The sequence below is a fragment of the Diadema antillarum genome, unplaced genomic scaffold (assembly GCF_040938485.1).
Source record: "Diadema antillarum isolate AM-2024a unplaced genomic scaffold, OU_Dant_1.0 seq00000112_RagTag, whole genome shotgun sequence".
NCBI classification, from domain to species: Eukaryota; Metazoa; Echinodermata; class Echinoidea; order Diadematoida; family Diadematidae; genus Diadema; species Diadema antillarum.
This window is the reverse complement of record NW_027271196.1, coordinates 648,326-673,679: the sequence shown is the minus strand read 5'-3', so window position 1 is coordinate 673,679 and position 25,354 is coordinate 648,326. Positions and strand designations below refer to the sequence as shown.

The following is a 25,354-nucleotide window of genomic DNA, read 5'->3' as shown; positions in this document are numbered from 1 at the left end:
ATTGTCGGAACTTCCCCTTTAATGGGTCAACGACAGAATTTCAATCTTTCCTGTTACTATCACCTCTAATGCGCCTTTTAATTTTCTTTCTTCTTCTTTTCCTTTTTTTAATCCGGCCAGCAGCAGACGAGATGGATACCTTGCCCAACAGTGTGAAGTCAGGCATCTTTACGGAGTCGACGGAGCGCAATATGAGCTCGACGTCAACGAGCCATCTGCAAAAGGCAGTTCGTCAATGTGCATTTACATCACAGCATATACCTGCAGACAGGATAAGGTCACGTCGGCACTACCGTCGGAGGAACATATGGTGGGAGATCGTCATCGGGTTTTACACGCGATTCACATTCAGCCTTGCTCTGGATGTTCTCTTTCTGGTATATATGCACTCTCATTCTGGGCCTGAATTGGCCAAAAACATTATATCATACAGAGACGAAATCGTATGACTGCCAGTTAGAAGCCATTCAACTACACACAACTAAATCACATTATATTCTCTGAGAATTCAATCTCTCCCTCCCCCATCCTTTCCCTACATGTACCAACAGTCATACAACATCTGATGTGCAAAAAAAAATATATGGATTCATAATTTTATACAGCCAATTTTTTCTTAAATGTCAATGAAAAATCACACAAGGTTGTGGCTTCGAATAAAAGACAAGAAGAGACATTCTAAATGCAGTGATTCAAGAACTGCTTTTTCCCACACTTCTGTGTGTGCTCATATTTCAAACGAATTACGGTGCAGTCACAAACATTTTCCAGAAATAGAAACACAGAAGGATTTTACGTGACCGAGCATCAAAACACACACAAAAAAATGTCAACACACTTTGATTTTCAAGTAGGCCTAAAAGTACCTGACTTGGGTCAACAAGGTTTATGTCTTGGTTTGGGGTATTTTTGACAAGAACAACCCTTTTTCTCTCTAGACTTGAAGGAAAGAAGCATAACAGTCAACTACAGCTTTTAAATGTCTTTGTATTTCCCATTTTTAATATCTTGTCTTCCTGTTTGTTTTTGATTTGAGAGATTCTTTAGGTTTGGCAGATCACTGGCTGGGTATCTCTGCAACTCACTGACAAATTACCCTGCATGTACGGCAGTTTTCAAGCAGTTGCAATGAAAAACAACTTGCCACAAGAATCCATTCATTTGAATGTTTCTCTTGGTGTTTCATGCATATATATTATGAGATACTGTGCATATGTACCTTCCAGGAACTTAAATAAACATTTATAATGCAGTACTGTGAATTTGACAGAAAAAAAAATCTTTGCCACAATGGTGTTAATGAGTTCTAAGAAAATTTTGGTTTGATATGACCTTGGCACACTCCCTATATAGCAGTAACAATGGAGATTTGAATCCCTTCTCCATTCCTCTTTAAGCATACATTTGTACACGTTGTACATGTACAGTATGTCAGAGCCCTTCAGTACATAAAAGCAGAACTTTTTGAGTGCATGAAACTGTTGCAAATTTCATGAGTATAAGCCAAAGTTCATGAACGTTAAAAATGCGGGCAAAAATCTTTGTCTACAAAATGCATGAATGCCAGTGGCAATTTGTAAAAACTAAAACAAAAAACCAAATCATGTCAAGAAAAAAGGTCATCCACTATAATTTGCAAAAGTTAATTTTACGAATGTTTCTGGTTTTACAGTGTACATGTAGACCTTTAGTTTCAGAGCTATTTCCTTTCCTTTTTTCAAAGTAACATTTCTATATAAATGTTAAATCTTTAATCATCAACAGGCTTGAGACAGGCATGCAATTTTGATGAGTTGCAATGTAACATTATGGCTGAGGAGCTCCCTCCTTCAAAAGCTGACATTTACAAAAGCTCAGCCATCAGAGAGAAGAGGAAAAGAAAAACAAACAAACAAACAAAAACGTGGCCAGGGGAATGTCAACTGTAGACACATTTACGGAATATCCTGCTATAGATGTTTCACTGTTTTGAGCATGAGTCTGTGTTCAAGTGTGTGTGTGTGTACACATACAAAAGTGTACATGTATGTGTCAGAAAATGAAATTCAACTGTTTTACAAACTGATTTTGGTGTTTGCAATGGTCATACCAATTCCTTTCAAGAGCTCTATTTGCCTTCAATTCAGTGCCATCCAATGTCAATTGCGATACGAATAGAATTGCTGCCAGAGCAAATGACAAGCTATATCTGAACGATGTATGTGTACATCTTTCTGTTTTTGGAAAGGACATGCTAAAGGACAAGTGTACTCTTTAAACTGTTGTCTTTTTCTTTTTCTCTTTTTTAACGGGGGGGGGGGGGGGGGGGGGGGATACAATGTAGCCATATGTATATGTGTACCATGTAGGATGTAGGCCCCTACAGTTTTGGTTATACAATATCTTATTAAAAGAGCTTGTGTGAAGTTGGGCTTGATTTATGCTCTAAGTCTAGTATGTGTTTCTTTCACTCAATCCACATTTTTACATTAAGTTTTTGGTCTTCTTTAAACATCATCATGTCATTGCGAAACTGAACACAGTCTGTTTGGAGCGATTAAAGTCGTATAGTAAGTAGGCCCCTACCTGTAAGTAAACCTTATCAATTCTTGATTCCACAGGTTGGTAGCAATCGGAAACAATCTCACAAAATAAAAGTGCAGCAGGCAATTTACCCTTGTCTAACCATAACTGATGAAAAGGTGGGAAAGTGAAGCTTTAAAAGCCAGGAATATAGCTGTAATTTTGTTTTTGCTAAAAAGAATTGCACCAGAACTGAATGTCATCAATGTGGGCTTTGGGGGGCATTCTGATCTCTATGTCACCAGTTCACGGATGTTACTCCCACAGGGTATTATTTCACGTGCGTGGGAGATGAAAGCAAAGGCTTTCACAACATTATTCTATGGTGGCTTTGAAAAACAAAAAGCTGCTTTTCCAATCAACTGACTATTCCAATCAACTGACTACCAGAGGGACAACATGGTGTCATGTGGCTACTGTACATTGGTGCTCATTTTCCATCTGATATTGTTGATGAGTATCTTCTTTAATAGACAACATGTCACTCTGCAAGCAGAGACAGATACAACATGAAGGGGTGTTCTACAGTGTACATGTATGTTGCTGAACGAATGGTTCCTTTAGATCCTACAGCACTATCCCCAATTCCGAGCTATCGTCTAACTACTGTATATGCTATATATTTCGCGGGGGTTTTATTTTCGCGAATTTCGCGAGTCGGGAGCTATTCGCAAAATTAACAACACGCGAAAATATTACCTTCCAAAATGAATCCCTTGCCTTGATGAAACGAACATTTCAGCACTAGTATACCATGTCACGACTTATACCGAACAGACCATACTGGCTAAGCTTGTTTACGCACGTCCACGTCTACTTACGAATACTGTAGAGAGCCAATCCATTATTGCAAGGGGACCACTCGTCAGAAATCTAGCGCGATGGACTTAACCACTTCAAAAATGTTGAATTCTAACTTACTAGTTCGCAGAGTTTGGTAAGTTTTTTTCATGCAGTGTATATTAAAACTAGTATCATTCTTATTTGCTAGTAAGTTGAAAATTCACACTTTCTTTGCCACTTCATATTTTCTCTGGTCCCCCAATCGCGAATTTAACCACTCGCGAAAATGTGTGACAGCGGTAATTCGCGAAAATTTATGTACGCGAAAATTATAGCGTATACAGTATTGGATTAAAAAGCATTGCTGAATGAGTGGACAGGGCCTTATGGCACCATGACTATTACCAAGGTGCAGGCAAATTTCATAGCTTTGAAATAAGTCAACATGCATTTGCACTGAAAAGGTCCTTTTAACCTTGTTTCCAATGAGTTTTTTTGTGAATGACCAGAGACCTATAGGTATCACTATTAAGCTCTAAAATCAATCCCAAGTTCAGTTCAACTACTGTTTGGGATAATTTTAGGATCAATCAGTCCTCAGAAGTTAGGAAATACATGTACATGTTCACTGTCTATGTATCCTTCCCAACTATATGTTATAGATCTGAGCTGAATCTGTCCAAACTTTGGGTTCATTGTTTGGTTTGATACAGTTCTAATGTTAATGCAACAAGGCCCTTATTTCGCACATTCAAGATTTCCAAGAGACAGTAGTGTTAGAATAAACCATTCTAAAAATGGTTTATTGCCATGGAACAAGTTTTTTGTACATCTTTCAGTGATGTCAGCATAATTTTCAAAACCTTTGTATGTTGGCATGCTTTGATATCCATTCTCATGTCACAATAAAGCTCAGTCAACATTTCACATTTTCCTGTTTAGTATTGAACCACATCAATGATGAACAATGTGCTTTTAAAGGGATGATATAGTAATGGTTGAGGTGAGGATTCTGCTTTTAACCCGTTGTGGACGTGTCCCGAGTATACTCAGGCACATGTCTATGGGAAATGTGTATTGTTGCAAAATCAGTCCGTCCTCAATGGGTTAAACTGTTTACGAGATACTTAGAAACCACTTTATGAAATGTTACAGAGCTTTACAACTCTATATGAGGAATTTAAAGTTCATTTGATGACAATCGGTTACAAAAAAATGACTGAGATATCCAAAAACAAAGTAAAACAAAGTGACCCTACAATGTGGGTCCACCTTTTATTAGGATCACTTTGTTTTGGATATGTCCAGCCATTTCAAAACCAATTTTCCTCAAGTAAACTTTGAATTCCACTTAGAATGATAATTATGCTCTTTCATATTTCATAAGAGTTTCCTAATTATCTCAAAAAATGTTGGAAACCTGAAGCCCCCATCTCAACCGAAACTGTACCAGCCCTTTAATGTACAGTAGAACACATAAATGTTTCATTTCTTATTTATCAAATTTGGTCATATGTTGTCGTCTTAAGACTTCCGCACACCTGCCAGTAGTTTCCTCTCGTCTATTTTGGTAGCAAACCCGTGTGTACCTCACCTGGCTAATAACACACAGGACAATGGCACTTCATGCAAACAAGTAAGGTGTCTGCATCCGTTGAATGCGAGTCCTTTGGTTGTCATCGCAGAAGTGCATGCTGTGAAAGTTTTGGCACGAAAATGTTGCGCTCCGACAAACCCAGAGATTTGAGGTTATGTCAGACCTTAGCTCCATACAGTGATACAAGGAAAGATAGCACAAACACACAATGGCTCATTGGTCTAGGATTTCAAAGACTGTAATCAATGGTAAAATAATGAAAATCGTTCCTTTCCTATTCTACAGATTGTATTGTTTCTTCCTTCTAGAAAGAGATTTTTTTTTTTAATTTATACATAATTTCTTGTCCAATTGTGGTGTATTGTTACTGTTTATACATTGTTCAATCTTTTATAACAAATCATTAGATCTTATCATCTATTCATCCTTCATCCCTATAGTTAAACTACAATGTGTATTGTATGCCCAAAGCATCTTTGATGCTCTTTTAGAATATGACTTCAAAGGAATTTCCAATTATTATGATGATACATTGATTTATCTACATTCCTGGTTTGGTGTCTGAGGTACAAGTATATTAGTGACTGAAGAGTGCACTGGTTTTTGGAAGGCATTTTTTTTTTTTATATACCTATGATTAAAGAAAACCATGTATGTAATTTGTATCCATCATATTTGTCTTGCCCATTTTCCTGTTTCATCAATCTGTATTCATGTTTTCTGTAATTATGCAATTGTTATTTATGCTGATTCTGTAAAGCTGACCTTTCAGCTGTAATGCTGCTGACCAGTGAACTTTTCACACTAATAAACCAATAAGAGAACAGTATACCTACTGGAAGACATCATAAGAGTAGCCTCAAACAGATCGAAATACTACTCACATTCACTTCGACTTCTGGAGGTCACCTTGCTATTGTTACTTGTATTTATTCTGTACTCTGTAAGAAGTGAGATCTTGTTGGTAAATGTGTAAGAATCTGAAATGAATATGAAAGGGCCACTCATACCTGATGGTAGAGAATATTACGGAATTTCAGTAAAAGCTGCAAGGCATCTCTACCCAGAAAAAGAAAAAAAAAAGGACTGAACACTGGGTGCAATTATCTTAAAGGTACTGTTTACCATTGGGAGCAATGATTTAAAAAATTTCGAGTTATCACATTTGATGCATATTTGTAGATCAGTTGTATCACAAAACGTCCTTCCAAAGAAAAATTTTGCTATTAAGCCTGAAATATAAGGAGATATCACTATTTTTCTCATTAAGCCATAAAAGTAGACTGTTTAGTCAGGAAACAATTTCATTGTACTTATTATTCACATTTTGTATATTTAACAATTTACTTAACATTGATTATACAGTTGATTAACTTTTTCACACTTGTTGTTTCTATCCCTAACTCACGTTTTAGAACTATTCTTAAGCACTAAAGCTGGGTTTTTGTTTCATTTGCAAATGGTCAACAATGCCTTTAACTTTGCATAAAATATGCTGTCGTGATTTGTAGCATGACCCGTAATAGCACAAAAATCAAGACTTTTCTTTAATGCAGCTTCCATTTCCCTTTCGAGATCACTCCCCCATGGAAACTCATGAAATGTGCAGCTATAGATGTGTACATCCCATGAGCTGGCTATTGTTATGCCTCTTCCTGCAGCAGACATCGGAGCAAATAACGCACATTTACTGCAGCGACGAAACTTCACAATCTCATTTCTCTGCCATAGTAACCTTGTGTTTCCTTGAGAATAGGAAGGTCTCATGGGTTTAAAGATTGATATATTTATAATAATAATAATAATATGAAATATTTATTTAGCGCTTAATACAACATGTTTCTAAGCGCTTTACAATGCTAAACAACCAAACATACAAATCAGCTTAGAATAACAGATAATTTACTACAAATGCATACAGGGCCTACATAATCATTAATTCTGCTCTAAAAATAAATGAGTCTTAAGTTTCTTTTTGAAGATGTCAACGGAGGTGGAGGTCTGAATGTGAGTAGGGAGAGTGTTCCAAAGAAGGGGGGCACAAACGGAAAAAGCACGGTCACCATAACGATTGTGGGTGCGAGGGCCAAGTTTAAGTTGGGTTGCAGATGATGATCTTAGGTTAATGTGTGTATCCGGTCTGGGTTTCGATGAGATCAGGTCAGTTAGATATATAGGTGAACGGTTATGGATGATGTTGTAGGTGATGAGAAGAATCTTGAACTTGATTCGTTGTGGGATTAACAGCCAGTGGAGATTGCGGATGACAGGGGTGATGCGATCATACTTTCTAGTACAGGTGATGAGACGGGCAGCAGTGTTCTGTATATGCTGAAGTGGAGCAAGATGACATGCAGGTAAGTTGATGAGCAAACTGTTGCAATAATCCAGATGCGATGTTACAAGAGCATTAACAAGTCGTTCTGTGGAGCTCTGGTTGAGGTATTTCCGGATTGTCCTGATCCTGTAGATGCCAGAAGAAGCAGCCCGGCACACCTTGCGAATGTGCTCCTTTACATCCAAGGAGTTGTCCACGATAACGCCGAGATCTCTGGCAGATTTGGACGCATTTATGACAGCTCCATCGATGGTGAGGCTAACAGACTCAATTCTTTTCCGAAATTGTGACACAATGTGGACGACTTCTGTTTTGTTTTCGTTTAACATCATGTTGTTGCCACGAGCCCAAGCCTTTATGTCCCTCACACAGTCTTCCATAGATGAAAGACCGCCAGCTAGATAATTACGTTTTATAACAACATACAACTGGGTATCATCTGCATACAGCATGTGGCTTATATGTCTGTGAGCCGCGATGACCTCACTCAGAGGGCCAGTATACAAGACAAAGGCCAATGGACCCATTACAGAGCCTTGCGGAACCCCCCACAAGAGAGGGTGTTCGTCTGATTCTGCGCCGTTAATGATGACGGTTTGCTTCCGGTTTTCGAAATATGACTTCAGCCAGGTCAGAGCAGTTCCTTCAATGCCGTAATTGTGACTGAAGCGTTGGATCATTGTATCATGGCCAATTGTGTCGAATGCTGCCGAATAATCCAACAGAACCAAAACGACTTCATGTCCATTGTCTAAGGCTAGCAAAATGTCATTGAAGACCTTGAGGAGAGCAGTTTCTGTGGAGTGACCATGACGGTATGCCGACTGCAGAGGAGGTAGTAGCTCATGTTCTTGAAGGTATGCCCGTAGTTGACTTGCAGCAAGTCGTTCCAACACTTTCCCAAGAAACATCTGATTGGCAATTGGCCTATAATTTACGAAGTTGTCCACGTCCAGCTGAGGTTTTTTCAAGATTGGAGTAACATGTGAAGACTTGAATGAAGAAGGAAAAATCCCTGAAGACAATGACATATTCACAAGTCTGGTGATGAATGAGATGAGCACGCCAAGACATTTCTTGATGAGCCAGGTGGGAGCAGGATCTAGTCTGCATGATTTAGATGGACTTTGATTAATAACATTCATGACATCATCCTCGGATACCGGATGGAATTCTGAGAAGGTAGCAAGAATGGTCTCTCGTTGGATGGATTCAATTTCATTTTGATGGCCATCTAACTTGTCCACTATTGTCTGGATCTTATTGTAGAAGAATAGTCCGAAATCGTTGGCCAACTGTTTGTCCGACTCATGACTTGGCAGACTCAGTCTAGATGATGGTGGAGATGTCAGTTTTTGCATCCACTGAAAGAGTCCTTTATTGTCAAGTTTCTCTATCTCACCTTGTAGGTAAGAAGACTTGGAGTGTGACAAGATTTCATTATACAATCGACACTTCTCGCGGTACAATTCCTTGTTGGCTGGCGTTTCAGACTTGACCCAACGGCGTTCAGCACGTCGTTTCTCACGTTTTGCTTTCTTGACGTCCTTATCATACCATGGAGCATTGGGTCTCAAAGACAGAAGTACAGTCTTTTCCGGGGCATGTTTATCGACAAGGTCACGCACAACTTGATTGTACTGTTGGGCAAGATCTGACGGGCTGACAACATCAGGAAGATCACCAATGGTAAGTCTAAGATCCTCAATGAATTGATCCACATCGATGTCCTTCAGCTTGCGACACTTAATCAATTTCTTAGATGAAGGGGGGCGTGCAAAATTTAGAGAGCAGACAACTGCGTCATGATCAGATGGCAGTCCAGAGAGACATGATGTACTAAGAATTGGATGTCCATCCCTCCGCGTGATGACCAGGTCAAGAGTGTGTCCTGCGAGATGCATGGACACGGTGACATGTTGAACAAGTCCCGCCGAGTAGAGTATATCAGAGAAGGTCTTGGAATCTTTATTGCTGACGTTATCCACTTGAATGTTAAAATCCCCTATCAACAACGGCTGATGACAATGGACTAGAACAGATTCAAGCAGCACAGAAAATTCATGAACGAATCCTTCGAAGGTAAGTTTGTTCTTCACGGATGGTGGTGGACGGTAGATAGCACAAAGTCTGAAAGCTATAGATGGAGAGATGCGAATAGTGAGGTCCATGTGCTCAAATGTCGTGAAGACATGAGCATCGTTCAGAGTGATCTTCAGGCTGGTGCGGTGAATGACACATATACCTCCTCCACGTGAGTGCCTATGGACATGTTGGATGTGGTAGTTAGGTAGCGTGGTGGTAATGTCAGCGAGGATATGATCATCTCGGAAATCCCCTCTTAGCCATGACTCAGTTATAATCATTAAGTCTAAGTCACTATCCAGAATGAGGTCACAGAGCACAGTTGTTTTGTTGTTCATAGAACGTGCATTCCAATGGCCAATCCTAAAATTAGAATGTTGGCCATGACGATGTATGGAATGATTCGAAGTGCGTTGAAGACGATGAGTGGAGAGTTCAGTTGGAATCTGAATAAGTGCTCTTCGACCAGGGTGACGTTGTGAAAACTTCCTGTGTTGAGACGTGATCACAGGAATAAGATGGCCGACGTGTCTCCCTCCTCCTCTTTTCCCGCGCTTTCTCCATCGCTTCCTCTTCCCGAACTTCCAGTATCGGGAACATGGCTGCTGATGTGAAGCTTGCCACTCATCATGCACAGTACATGGTTTACGCATGAGATTGAGTGACTGGATTCTATGGCAGACATCAGTCTCAAGTTGGCATTCATTGGTACTGTAGCAGGGGCATAAACCATGAAGGAAAACAGCTGAGTACTGAATGACTCTCAGACCCAAAGTCATGGTAGTGTGGTTCCATTGAAAGGGCTCCTTAGCAGGAACAATAGCCCGGCTATTCTCAAGTCCAAAGTGGGACTCAGTCGACCGCACGGCATGAAAGGTCCCCTGTGATGAATAGGTTGGGGAGCTCTGTGCTACATCCACATGCAATGTAATGGATATCTGACAGAAATTTGTCACCAAAATCAGCCACAAAATGCAGGAAACCTGCCAAGTTTCCATGTTTCCTACATGCACAGTTTTGGTCTCTGGAACATTATAAATCAGCTGGTACCAAACTTATGCACTAAAATCACCAATACTAGGTGAAATAAAGGGAATATAAGAGAGCCTGTGAGAGCAACCACCAGGCGCTGCACAGCACTCTCAATTTTTTCTCTATTGAAGACCAGATCCAGAAATGGATCTCATGACCTGTTTTGCAATTAAAACATTTCCCAAGCATGCAGGGCAACTGTATATTGCAACAACATGCATGAATCTACATGAAAATTGATAGACCTGCATTTTGTCCTTGGGAAGTAAAAGAAAAGAAAAAAATCTTAACCTGTTGAGGATGGACTGATTTTGCTATAACACACATTTCCCATAGACACCTGCCCGAGTATTCTTGGGACTCACCCATCTTCAACCGGTTTATCATTTAGCTTTCCCTAGAGTACTCAATGTGTCTGCCAGTGACATGGCGATGGATATCTTGAATCGTTCATTCAAACATCCCACAATAACCACAGAATGAACGAGGGCGTATGTCTTTCCAGCTGAGATAGCATTCATGGGTGACTCCAGTTCTCAGAAAGAAATGCTCTTCAGTTTGATATTTGTTCCCTTATACGGTATCATGTTTGTGCCACTCTCCAGCTGAATTCTCTACAGAACCCTCAGGCAGGAACGTATAGCCTGAATGCAAGCAGTTATGTGCCAGAAGATGGATCAATCCAACATACATGCACACATAGTTGTGCACCATCAAGTTAAAACCTTAGTGCACTCCAAGCTTTTTTATTAAAGTGCCCCAAGCTTTTACATCGGCATTCCATAATCCATCTAAACTTGGCCTAGTACATGTAGCTGTTGATTAGCAAACCTATCTTTTTAAAGTGATATTAGTGATATTAATGTACAAACCAAAGCAGTCCGGTCTACATCATGGCAAAGCTTGAGGAATTTTTCTTAATGGTAAACTTATAAAGCTTACTTTCTAATGTTCAAATAATCATTAGAATATTCTCTTCACATTCATAAACACCTCCGGAAACTGCTCACTCATTCATCACTGATACAATTGTCTCACTCTGGCACACACACACAACAAAGTATATCATTGTATTGTTAACCCGTTGAGGATAAGTCCCGAGTATACTCGGGGAAGGTGTCTATGGGAAATGCAAGTTGTAGTAAAAACCAGGCCATCCTCAAAGGGTTAATAGAACAGTCTAAACAAATACAAAGGTCCTTACCTAGGACGTTTTTCAAAACGAGCCGATTTTCTTGCCAAAGAAGACCAAACGTGCTCCACCTTGTGTTCCCATCCGGTAATGGGTTGTGCTTCGACCACGCCCCACATGAGTACTCATAGAAGTCATCACAGGGATCTACACTCTTGTCCATAGACATCAATATACTGCTGGCGACAGTCACACAAGCTTCTGTTAGACAGAACTCTGCAGAGAAAAGCGACAAAGAGTACAAAGAAATGTTACTTTGTTCTGCCAGAACCTGGAACTTTTCCAAATGTCAAATTTTAGGGTGGCAGTTGGTACTGGCATACAACATACAAGTCATTTTTGGATTCACACATCTTTTATTACACTGGTAGATTTCACAGAATTTTCCTTTTTTACACAGCAATTTGTTAAGGACATCTTCATTCATTGCATCGTAAAATCAAACATGAAATCTGTGTAATCACAATCTTCCCTACCATCATACACGTTGTATGTGTCATACATCATCATCATCATCATCATCATCATCATCATCATTTATTTATTTAATACACCTCTTAGTGTTGCTGGACATTGCCAAACTGTTGGTGCACGCTATCAGTATCATTGTCATTATCTATTCTCACTATAATTATTACTGTTTAATACCATTGTCATTGCTATTTCTTGAATATTTGAATTTCAAATTGTATTCAAACATACAATCACTTCATGTGAATATTTTCTGGGAAAATCTTTATACAGAAGTAATATAGGCAAACATCCAACATACACGTAAAACATGTGACATGCTCTGGATTAAATCATCTCGATCAGCTACCACTGAGTTCTGTACAAAAACAACAGAAAGAACAGCTGAATGAAAAGACGTGACCAGAAACTGAGCTCAGGAGTCCGTATTTAGCTGTTTCCATGGCAACAGAACAAAAAAAAAAGGATCCAACCATCCGCACTTCCTGACTTTACAGAATTTAGCTCCAAATATATCATTTCAACCTTGGAGAACGTACGCACTGCAAAGCTTCTCAAGCTAGGCGGACACGTTTTGCTTCCTACACATCCTCCTTCAACAACTTAGTTGTTTTCTTTCAGAGTATTGATACACTTGTATTTATAAGTGCATTTAACTTTGATTTAGTTTGCCAAACCAGATGTGACTCATATATACGATGCCAGATATACCCTGTTGTGTCCAGATGTTTGGGTTTTTTTTATCCTCGTAGATATAGATACCATTGTCTTGTCAAGATATTTATTTGTCTATGTGTTTCTTTGGTTTCCAAACAATTTTCCATTCAGTCATATCTACCTTGGTGTCTGTGTGTATGAGAGATAGAGAGATGGTGTGTGAGTGTGTAAAAATGTTTCAGGAAAAAAATTGCATTGTTACCCTGTTAAAATCCTGAATTTTTCTATAACGATTGCGATGTGATTTTCACAATTTGATAATTGGACGAATGATTAAATGAGTGAGTAAGTGAATCTCAAAGATTTCAGTTGTTGCGGTTGGGTTTTTTTATTAGCTTTTCACCTCCTTCTGCAGGGGACATGTTCTTTGCAATGTTTTACAAGCTTTGGTCATATTTGGCCATTGGAAGACATTGCCATGATTTACTTCTTTCTTTTAATTTTCAATATGCGACAACAATTTTTTTTTGATTTTATGATCTTGATCTTTGGGTTAGAAAGGAAACATTTATAAATGCAATACTTTTAATTTGTGAATAATTAGGTATGAAATAGGAAATCAGAGTTCAAGCTTTAACCGGAGTTTTAATAAGTAATAATAAATGTCACTCCTGGTTAGCCTTTAATCTTGCAATCCAACATACCTCCTCTGACATGAATTATGTCAACCTCAAACAAACACTTAAACCAGTATGCACAAGTTGTTTCTTTATTTACTTAAGCCCCTAGACTCTCGCATCTCACGAATCATATCAGATTCATCTGAATGTTTTATCCCGATGAATACATATTTTCTCAAATGGTTTTGTTCTTCCAAATGTATCTTATTCCAATGATTGACATATTATGCAAATGGTTTTGTTCTTTCAATTCCATATGTATCTTATTCCAATGATTGACATATTCATGCAATTCTGCACTTTCAGTGCAACAAACTGCATCTTGGATTCTATAGGATCTGCAATTAAGGCAATCTAGTGTGAGATCAATGAAAAGTCTTAAGCAGGTTTCCTTAGCGATGGAAAGTAATTCCTTGCTATGTTAAGTGATGAGCTTTACCCAAAAGCCTATGAAGAGACTGCATCAAATTTTTGGTTTCAGTGCTGCCATGCTTGCATTACTTAGATTTGGTACAGGTAAAGATGTCACGAACTTACACAACTCAACCATTGCCTGGTGAAAGAAAAAAAGGATTTACAAAAAAAAAGAAGGATCTAAAAAAATAAAAACTCTGGGGATTGAACATTTGGCATACAACATTTTCCCCTCTATAAAGCTGATGCATGAAATAATTTTTTTCTTTTCCTCTTCCGTCAAAAAAATACGAAAGTTGGTGACAATTAAATCATATGTTCCTGGGAATTCTCTTAGGCTGTTATATCATGACAGCCTAAGAAAAAACATATCAGATTGATGAGAATGGAACATATATGTCACTACTGCCAGAAAATATACAAAATACAGAAATTGGACGGCTCCATTGTATGAGGCATTTAATTCTGATAAAATGTCTACCCTTTGGTTTGCCGCAATTGACTTTGCTCATTAAAACTCTCACTTGAACATGGTGTAAAATCGCATGTATGTTCCAGTAAAAGGTGGGAGATCGAGGCTTCTCATTACAAGAATACATTGTGGCCGTATGTGACCCACAACGTCAAAGGGATCTGAAAGTTGCTGACGTCAAAACCATCAAAGTTCTGTTTTTGGCATAATTTTGTAGTCTAATGCTTCATCTATCATCCACTGATATTTCAAAGCTAAATGATCAAAAGAAAGGAAGTATATTTTATTACCAATTTTCTGGCCAATGATTTTCCGACTTTCAACGGAAGAGAAACGTGTCCGAAGATTTGGATTTAGCACCACAGATAGACTCTGCCCCTAGCAATGAGAAAGTGATCTTATTGGCCACTTCGTGGCATCCTGGTAACTGATTGGTCATGTGTAGACCGCGGGTGCTAAGCTTGAATGAACATTGCAGAGGTTGCAAGAAGCACACCTTTTATTGTCAAGAGGTGAAAACTGTCGTACCTCACCTTGATCATGATTGCGTCGGAAGGAAAACTTTGAAGGCAGTTTTCTCAAAATGCTGATTTCCAAGACCAGGTGACATGCTCTCATAAAATCATCAATATCTCCGCAACCGAGTACTTTTGAGAGTCGTGTTATATATGAAATTTTAGCGGAAAAGTAAGGGGAAAATGTCATGCCATTTCCCCCGACTTTTGGATCCTGTTGTTGTAATGGGTCCCATAAATAACAGTGGGATTCACACGTAGGCGAATAAGTGGGATACAAATCTCGAGATTGCATTGCAATCGAAATCTGAAGAGAAAAAAAAAACTTATGATACCTGAATTTTTGAGTGAGGACACATTGAATATTCAAAATAAAAAATGCAAAAGTAGGAATATTACTCATAACAGAAATCAAGGCCTACAAACTAGATTGTTATACATAAAGCAGGATGTGAAACACACAATTCAAACTCGAACAAAATGACAGGATAACACGTTTGAAACCAAACCCTAGACATGTAAATCCATACAAATCAGTCATTCTACTCAATATACTCTTTCATTATTATTTATTTTACAGTATTTATTTCATCATCGTCTAGCTCGTCATATAGGATATCTCCCACGATGCAACAGGAGTTGGCTTTATTAACTCTTACCCGCAATCCCTGGGAGAGCTGTCATAGAACCATAGCACACCATGTAAGGATTAGAACCTCCGTGTAGAGTGTGGTACACAAAGTGAGTCTCAGGATCAGTGTATAATTCTCCAATGAGAAAAACACAGCGCATTCCCATTATAACAAACAACAGTAATTTAAAAAAAATTGTAACAACAGAGAAAGAATCCGGGTACCAACACTACAATTCATATATCTGTACACATACCTGCCAACCCTGAGACTTAATAAATCTGAACAAACAAAGAAAAATTATCTAAAAATCTGAACTTTCATAAATTTCATATACTTTACTATTAACAGATATTTCGTAAAAATCAGAACACACTGAAGTTAATGTGTTTTCTTTCAGTGAAAAATCTGAATATTCAGATTAAAACTGAACAGTTGGCAGGTACGCTTTTCTTTTCATTTGGTTATAATGAAATTTTGATATCTGGTGAAAGAAAACTGCCAGTCCTAAGGACTTTGGTATAATCGGAGTCACCTGTACCACAAATAAAATTTTGGGGAAAAAAATCCAATAAACAAGCACGAAAGATTCAATGGCCTTCCAGATGGACTGAAGCACATTGCTACACTTGAGTAGGCTAAATATTAAATCTACAACCAGGTCAAGGGTGGATGTATTACTGACTGAGTAATGAAAAACTTTGGCGAGTTCAAGAAGAGTGTCTTTGGCATACAAAGAGCTCAATTGAAAGAAAAGTGTGATGAGATTCCAAGTGAATTTTATTTCGTAGCATCTTTGTAGAACATAGCAATCAGGGATGGAAATAACCGTCACTACCGAGAGGTGTGAGACCATTATTGTACTCTTAGGCCATTTTCATATGGAACTAGAGAAATGTAACTGCAATGCTGAATTTCAATTATGATTACAACTACGATTACATGTATCGTCTGTACACATGTAGGAAGAAGGTTTCACGGATTCCGCAGTTTTGAATTTCAGAGCAAGGAGAGGAGGTGCTGCTTCATTTTGAGTTCCCATTAACTCTTTATGTGCCACGTTCGCACGTCCGACTCAGTCGACGGCGTGCCAACTTCGCATATTCTGCTCAACAAACAAAGCCGCCAAAACCGATCGATAAATCGCTAATCACTGCTAATCCCGCGGCACAATGAAAGCGTTTCTCGTGCTTTTGTTCCTCTCATATACGGCTTGCATTCTATGTGGTGATTGACTATCAAGCGGTGTTCCCAACTAGATTTGCTCGTACATTCTAAGTTTCTGTCACGGTTTTATGTGCAAAAGTCATGCCTTTACCGTAATGTAGCAACTGGTCATTCAAAAGAAAAATTGAAAATAGATTTGTCATACAATTTACATCGAAACAAAGCTTGGCATTCCTCGTTAACTTTGCCTACTATTATGCCCATCTTAACAGAAAGTTGTAGAAGTTATACAAATTGGAAAAACAGATTTCTTTCTCAAAGCATGGCTACCTTCATGTCTCAGAATAACATGACACACAGGGGGTTTCCATCATGGCACATAAAGAGTTGATCTTGCTATCAAGCAGTATAGTGGCGTGCACTTGACTGCAGTGTGAACATTTGAGAAGAGTGATTTTTTTTTTTTTTCTGCAGAAGTGGCTCTGCTCCCAAAGCACAATTTTGAGGTCAATCTGTATACACTGTTTTGTTCCGTAATTCTGGAGTATTGCCATTGGAAAACACCTCCAGACCGTCATTTGAAATAACAATTAGCATTATGATTCTACTCACCCTCCACGATTCTTGTTTGAATACACACGACCAAAATGTGTTATATGTGACCGTGCACCTCAAAACGAACATAAAGTCGCACACACTGATTTTGCGTGAGGACTGAAAATAAGTGAAATGGGTCAACCTAGACGAACTTGACTTTTTCATATTTTCTGAAAGAGCGGGTCTTCCTTTACATTATGCTAAGATTTGGTATCATAAAACGGGCAGGAAAGTGTGTTTTTGTAGCAGTTTATCTCGAACATATTTGGTAGAATAGTGTGATTAGGTGTGTCTTTAGAATCCCTTTTTCATTTCTGAAAATCCTTGTCCACACTCTTCACTTTCAACTCTAATAAATTTTGAAAAGATAGTGCTACTGCTTTGAAAGTTGGCATTAATTATGGACAGAATGTGTCAATGAGGCATATATAATTTCAGTTTAATATAATAATCCCTTCTTTGTTGTTACTCTGGTGGTTTACTTCCTGTTTTTTGTCCCATTCATCGCACAGCCAGCACGGTTTGGTAAAGATTAGGAGCTTGAATAGACACTGTACTTCAGAGCCTCTTTTCTCAGTTCACACTTTTCCTGAGTTTGTGCTTTCTTTCCAATATTTAGACAGGTTAGGAGAGTCCATTTGATTTGAGTTATACATCATTTTAAAGCTTTAAGTCTGCTCTTTTAGAATATGGTCTTTACTAAAAATTCATGTCTGGCGACTTTTTGTTTGTTTTGAGGTGCAGGGTCACATATTACCTCCACCAAGGGAGGAGGTTATGATTTCATTACCGTTGGTTTGTTCGTTAGCTAGTTCGTTAGTTAGTTAGTTAGTTTTTCCGTGTGCAAAATAACTCAAAAAGTAGTTAACGGATTGGGATGAAACTTGCAGGAAAGGTTGAGAATGACACAAGTAACAAACAGTTAACTTTTGGTATTGATCCGAGAATTTTGGGGGAATTTATGAAGGATTTCTTATATTTTGGCAGGTAGGATCAATGAACTTGGGAGTTCAGGCTGCGCGTACTTGAGGTTTGCCTGCACGCACTAAAGTGCGTGCTCTAGTTTCTGCTGGGGTGAGGCGCGCCGTGCAGCTGAGGGTTTATGACGTAACAAAGGCTTCTATATTGGGAAATCAGGCAACTTTCAGCACACAATGCTTTAAGTACATATGGATGGAAATCACTGATATCTCTATGAAAGAACAAGATCAGTGGTGAAAATGATTTGCATGTTTGGCGGAGGTCTGCACTCTCAGAGTGCTTCTCTAGTTTGAATCATGATTCCAGTGAGGCATCAATAGAATTGTGATTCAAATTATGCACTCTCAGTATGTGTGAAAACAGCCTTATTCATCATCACTTCCCATTTCACTCCCCTCCCCCTTGACAAGTTGCAAAAGATCTCGAGAATGACATTACCATTTACTGAATTCATTTTTTCCCCTTTTTTTAAAACAAACAGACGTACTATCAAGAGTGGTTGTATAATGGTGAGAAAAGGAGCAGTAATCCATGGTCATCTTACAAGGGCATTGGCAGCACTGCAGCCCAAGGCAGCAAGGACTTTCCTCTTATGCATTCCCCACATTCGAAGAAAGATTTATTGCCCTTTCCTCCACTCCCACTATGGCTACTAGATTTATTGTGTTTATATCATCAACTTCTCCCAAGCAAACAGTCAACTCACATTCTTACCCAAGCCCAATGAGTGGTACCAAGCATATAGGCCTAGATATTTTGGCTTAAACTGCTCCATCGATCCACTCTCCACATGTACACATTGTACATAATATTGTATGTTCTTTCTGATTCCTATCAAATTGACTGCACTTGAAAAGATGCTTTCGCGATCCAATAAAACTTTATCATTTTTTTGTGCTTCATCATGTCCTTTATAGCCATATATGTCATCTGAAAAGAGGTGTATGACTCTCTGTATTATCCCACCGAGTCCCTCAAACTATATATTTCAGTGGCTTGCTGTATTTTTTGCAATTAACCGTGACATCAGACATATCTCAGCAATATAAGTTTTTACATTCTATTGCCCCCTTTTGACAAGTAAACCAATTTGTGGGCCAAAATGTTGTTTATTGCCTGCTGGCCAAAGACAGTGGGATTTTGCATATAAAATAGCAAGCAATGAAACGGAGTTTAATGTGAATCACAAATTGCTTGGCCATAAATAACTTGCATACACTCGCTACGTGCCCAAGCTCTTGCAACACATGCAAGTCACAACTTAAAGAGTGGTGCAGAGTTTACTTCAAAATTTGAGTAGCTGCTTTTTACAGCCGTTTATACAGGCTCTCGATAATGATATAAAATAGATTAGGCCAAGTAAAAAAAGAAACCAGTTTCTCGTCCTCGCGCGCATCGATTTTGGCCGCCGCATCGATTTTTTTACTATTTACTATTTTCAAAATGGCGCTGAAAATACCAAGAAATTCATAATTCTCGTCCCAGCCCGCTCCCCGCCCGCCTCGATTTTCAGTTGCCGCATCAAATTTTTTGATATTTACTATTTTTTCGGCCGCCGAAAAAAAGATCGACAATTCACCTACCAATCGTGATGTCATTTCTAATTACGCCTTGCGTCCTCTACTTAGCTGTAGTACAGCTGTAGCTTCTGTAGTGTGTATGTATAACGCGTAACGCATGCATTTCACACTGCGAGCTCGGCAAGAAGGAATGACCCACAAAGCAGTCGAACTGTAGTTGGATGGGCGCGGGCGCGGGCGGCGCCGGCCGGCCTGGGCTAGCTGTGATGAACAGCGCACTCGGTACGTCGTGAACGCGATAGCGGCAACATTTTTTTTTTGCGATCAATCGCTGATATTCCACGCATATTTCGCGCATTGTTCGTATTTTCCCCCGTTTCTCATATTTCAAGCGGATGAATTGTACTGTACAAATGCTTGTGAGGATTGTATCGAGTTTGTATACATTTTCATGTCATTGTGACTACATATGTGCATGTGTGTGCAGTGTCGGAAGGTACGGTGCCGGTGCAGTGGCCGTGCCGCACCGTATTGGCAAAGTGTGCGTGTCTGTATTTAACATATGCATGTAGCTGTCCAGGGTCGGTCACCGGTACCATCCCCTGAGGGGCCTGTTGCATGAAACTCCAACCGGATTTTTTTCCGGTTGAAATCACAAAATTCCGGTTGGAAGCTCCCAACCAGAGTTTTTATGCAACGGATTTTACATTCTTAGGTTAGCAACCTTAAAAAATTCAGGTTGGGCAAATCCCAACCTGAATTTTCTAAGGTTGCTAAAAAGTTTTATGCAACGGGACATGTCTGTCAGCTGTCTGCACGCACGCATGAACACATTCGAATGTGTACATTGTAGAAGCCCGTACACTTTGCTCTGTAACGTTGCATCGCTGACGGCGATTTATTGTTCTATTTTGAAGAGAAAGTGAATGCGCTTTTCCAGCAAATGTAGAATTATCAAATGGGTGTATCTGCAAAATAAATAACTTTTCCACGGATTCTGGTTTGTCTCGTATTTCTGCGGGATACTTTTCTTTACGATGTAAATTCACGGACACGGCCGTGAGTCGTATCATCTGTAGTGTGGTATACAATCATTCATCATCCAAATGATGAGTGATTTTCAAATGTCTTTTTAGAACATGAAGAAACATCTTTAAACGTTTAATGCTATAATGCCATATCAGTATCATTTTGACATCCATCTGCAATTGTACAACAGTTTCCAGTTAAATGTGCTACAATAATTGTACTGTGAAGAAATGCAGATACATATCAGCTGTGTGGACACAAAAAGTCACAAACACCAATGATGAATAAAGCAGTGTTTTGAATATCATAGAATTTATTTCAGTCGTACATTCCTTGTTGAAAGACATGTTTTATACCTGTTTCTGAGTAGCACAATACATCAGAATTGCAAGTATAACACTGGTATCAGAAACAGTGGCGGATCCAGAGAGGGGCGTAACCGGCGCACGCCCCCCTTTAATTTTCGTTAAAAACAAAGAAAATAAAAAGAAAAAAGATGAAATGAAACCCGGAAGTGGCACCAGGAGAAATATTAGTCACGCCTCCTCTTTACAGAATTCCTGGATCCGCCCCTGAGAAATGCCATTACAACACTAATAATACCAGTATTAAGATGGTCATTCATCCCTTGACATCTGTAGTGGAAAGAAAAAGCAAATGTATTTCTGCATGCATGAAGTTTCATTTCAAGTATGGTACATAATCTATTTGTTTGAAAATGCACAGAGTGCAGGCAAGACATACTGTACACTTGGGACCTGGTCTCTCATATTAAACACAGCTACCAGAGTGATATTTCACTAATTGGTTATAAGAAAATAGTAAAGCCCTCTCTCGTTACCTTTCTCAGAATTACCGGATGAGAAACACATATTACTTTCATTTTGACAATCCTCGAAATAATGCACTTGTCAATGTAATGACGCACCCCACTACCCCCGGACATGGGTGCGTCATGGTCATTTTTTGACTGACCACACGGGGTTTTTGACGCACCCCCACAGTCACTTTTTGACGGACCACACGGGGTTTTTGACGAACACCACAGTCACTTTTTTGACGGACAACACGGGGTTTTTGACGAACACCTAGGTCACTTTTTTGACGGACATCCTCGGTACATGTGACGCACCCCCGTAAATACTGAAAGGATTTTTGCATACGCTTTATTCAAGCAATTTCATTTTCTTTCGGTTCGTAAACACAATTTGTCAAAGTTTCGGCAAGTTTCCCTTACCCTGGCCCTTTACAATGTATGCACCGTACCGTCATTCACCGTACATCACTCTGCTGCTACGATATTCCGAATGTATAATCAACGTGTGCATGCATCACCTGGCCATACATATGACTTGTCTGCAGATGCGCTGTATGTGCGCGGCCATTTCTAGTCCGGTTGAATGCAACACATGGACGATGTACGTTCGATGAGGAATAACGAGCACGCTGCTCACTTGCGAATTGCACAGCGTTAGCGAGCGAGTCGCGCACCACGAACACTCGACTTGCCTGCTATACTGCAGGTGTACGCGCAGTACGCACCACGCAACGGTATACCAGAGATCGTATACGGAATTCCGTATACGATCTTTGATTTGCCTGCCTTACTATTTAGTATTGTGAGGTTGAAATCGTTATATCGCTAAACAGTCCGTCTGGCTTGAGATTGAGTATGCGTGATTTCATGAGTTTGTTGGAAAGAAAATGTGAGGAGAAAGGGTGGCTTTTAAGTCATTTGCTTGCCAGATTCGGGCAAGCATTTTTCCCTCTTAGGCCTACTCCAAAACGCTTCCCGACTTTGATTTTCACTTGCCGCGGGGATCGCGCTCACTGTAAATTCACTCGCGGTACGTACGTGTATCCGGTACTGGTAGCGTGCAAAAATGCGTGCAGTTTTCCATAGCCAAGTGCATACCATGACGCACCCCTCGGTTCAGAATAATGCGTGTTATTTTCCATAGCCAAGTGACGTACCATGACGCACCCCTCGGTCAAAAATTTGACGACAATGATGGGATTTTGACGCACCTCTCAGTCAAAAATTTGACGGACATAGCTGGTAAAATGATGCACACCTGGGTCACAAATTTGACGGACCAAACGAGGAAATGACGCACCCATGTCCGGGGGTAGTGGGGTGAGTCATTACATTGACAAGTGCATAATAGTAAGATATCAAATAGTAAGGACCTCCCTCATCGCCTTGCTCAAAAAACCCGGACGAGAAACTACTATCTTTTTTTACTTGGCCTTATAATAACTTGATACTGTAATCCCTCTCGCAGCTCCAACAAGCTATACTGGGATGAAATACATGTATAACATTAAGATGTGATTACAATGAAAAGTATTTTCAAGTTTACTCTAGATGTCTGATTTCGTTCATAATATGATGTGAATTGGCTACATTTGGGGGATACAACATTAATAGCCCTCACTAGATTCATATTGGTCAAGTCAAAGACAAGAGCAATACTATTCTACTTCAGGCAGTAAAATAACGTACGTGGTATCCCCCTCAAATGTTCCAACACATAGCCCAGCTCACAGCCCAACCCTCCCCCCAAAACAAATGATATTATAAACAAAAAGTGGTGCAAATTAAGAAGATAATTTTCTTAAGAGAGCATTTAGGGAATTAATATTCATATAATTGCCATACAAGACTGCTGGGGGCCATCATTTGTTTCATCTTAAAACCACTTCCCAAATTGTACTCGGTGGCCAAAGATGGATCCTAATTCTTCAGAGAGGTATTAAGTGTTTGGGGCAATTGGCGAATCACCCATTATCCATCAGGTACATAAAGATGTACACGTAGTGATGTGAATTTCGGATCATATCCTGTGACAGCGGCAGCGCACTGCGTCTGATATTCCCCCGCCATTTTATCGCTTCTTTTTCCCCCCTCATCATTCTTGTGCGATGAGATGAGCATTGAATCAAATCGATAGCGACAAGAAGCTGAAAATCTCATATATCAGGATGCGGAAGAAAATGAATTCCGTGGTCATTGTAAGGCACCGACACCCGCTTGGGCGATTCGCCACCGAGGATTTGATACCCGGCGCATGAAGCCCAAGGTCGGGTTTGAGAGTGTTGCATTAGTCTTCATCACCCAGGCTCCCCCTTGAAATATTGATTTGTTACACAATCTTATACTTGGCCAGAGTGAGGACATTGGACAGACAGACAGACAGACAGACAAACAGACAGACAGACAGATAGACAGACAGACAGACAGAAGCAGAGAGAGAGAGGCAGAGAGAAAAGAGTGGGACAGAATAATAATCTACAATATGTAGCAATATGCTCGCTTCCCATTTTGAAAAGATCAAGAAGCTCGTGGCAAGGTTAGCAGGTCCTTTGCCTTCTCATTGTCTATTACATGTAAGTCTAATATTTAAGATGTTGAGAATGCTTAGCTATCATGCTTATTAAAGATAAAGTATCAGAAATGTATGCACCTATTCATACATGGACGTATAATTGCAACATAAAAAGGAGCCAGCAGATCTCGTAAACTGAAAGTGAACTACCCACGTCTGAAAGCACCGCTTTCTGTCGCAATTAAGAAATGATGCAGTGCCCATCAACTACTCAGTACACATGGTGAGAAAATCCCCTCACACCCACACACACACACACAACCACATCTCTTGATGACAATACCACCTGTGCTAAATTCTGAATGAATGTCATCAACCAATGTCACGCATCACTGGTGACCACAATCAATCTTCTTTTTTTTTTCCATCACGATCATAAATCTCTACTCCCTTGTCATTTTGTTCCGTATCATTACCCATGCTCATGGGATTTTTTTACTTTTTACCCCAGTAAGTCTGAGATACATATTACACTCCCTGCTGATGAGGAGACCATAATACATAGTGCCTTTGTACCTATTTTATCTCCAAAGGGGAAAAATTGCCAAACCAACTGAAGCTAACCAGTTTTTGATTACCGATACAGATTCGGTCCCATCTGAAATTCTAGTAACATTAGGCAATTTTACCATTCCATTCTCAAATTTGTTTTATCTAGTAGTGTACTAATACTCCCAGCAGTGAGCAGAGTGGTCAGTTTTCTGATCAGCAAAGACAAGGCTTCCCCTGTTTGGGAGTCTGATACCCTTTTATACTGCGCACAACTTTAGCTCGCTTCTGAAGCGAGCTTACTTTAGCTCGCTTCTGAAGCGAGCTTACTTTAGCTCAGGCTACATTGTTTTATACTGCCTTTCTCAACCACCCATTACATGCGAGACCAGACCTATCATCCCCCCCCCCCCCCCCCGACCCCTATCAGCCTGCTACAAGGTAACTGTGCTTCCCACAAGTGCAAAAATTCAGTAGCGCTACTAGCAGTAGGCCTATGCATTCTAACTTGGGAATACAATTTTATTCAGTTTCATTGTAATACGTTATGCACGAAATTCAACCAGTTGTCAGCATATGCTGTACGTACCGCACAGGTCTATACGTTCCATGATTTAATCATCGTTTGCCATCCTCAAAGAGTTCAAGAGTTTTATCGAAGTGACAGCACAGAATATTGTATGTGTATGTGCACGCATTACATATTACACAGCACGCCCGTGGCAACAGTACAGCAGACATTGCAGACATAG

At 39.6% G+C, this 25,354-nt stretch overlaps 1 protein-coding gene across 1 annotated transcript in view; it reads right to left on the bottom strand.

The window, feature by feature from the left end:
* LOC139727036 (endothelin-converting enzyme homolog) overlaps positions 1 to 25,354 on the bottom strand; it is a 182,199-nt gene that overhangs the window by 55,172 nt on the left and 101,673 nt on the right. The window contains exon 4 of the mRNA XM_071638016.1: positions 11,602 to 11,805. Within this exon, the coding sequence (XP_071494117.1) occupies positions 11,602 to 11,805 (204 nt within the window). The remainder of the gene's footprint in view (positions 1 to 11,601; positions 11,806 to 25,354) is intronic.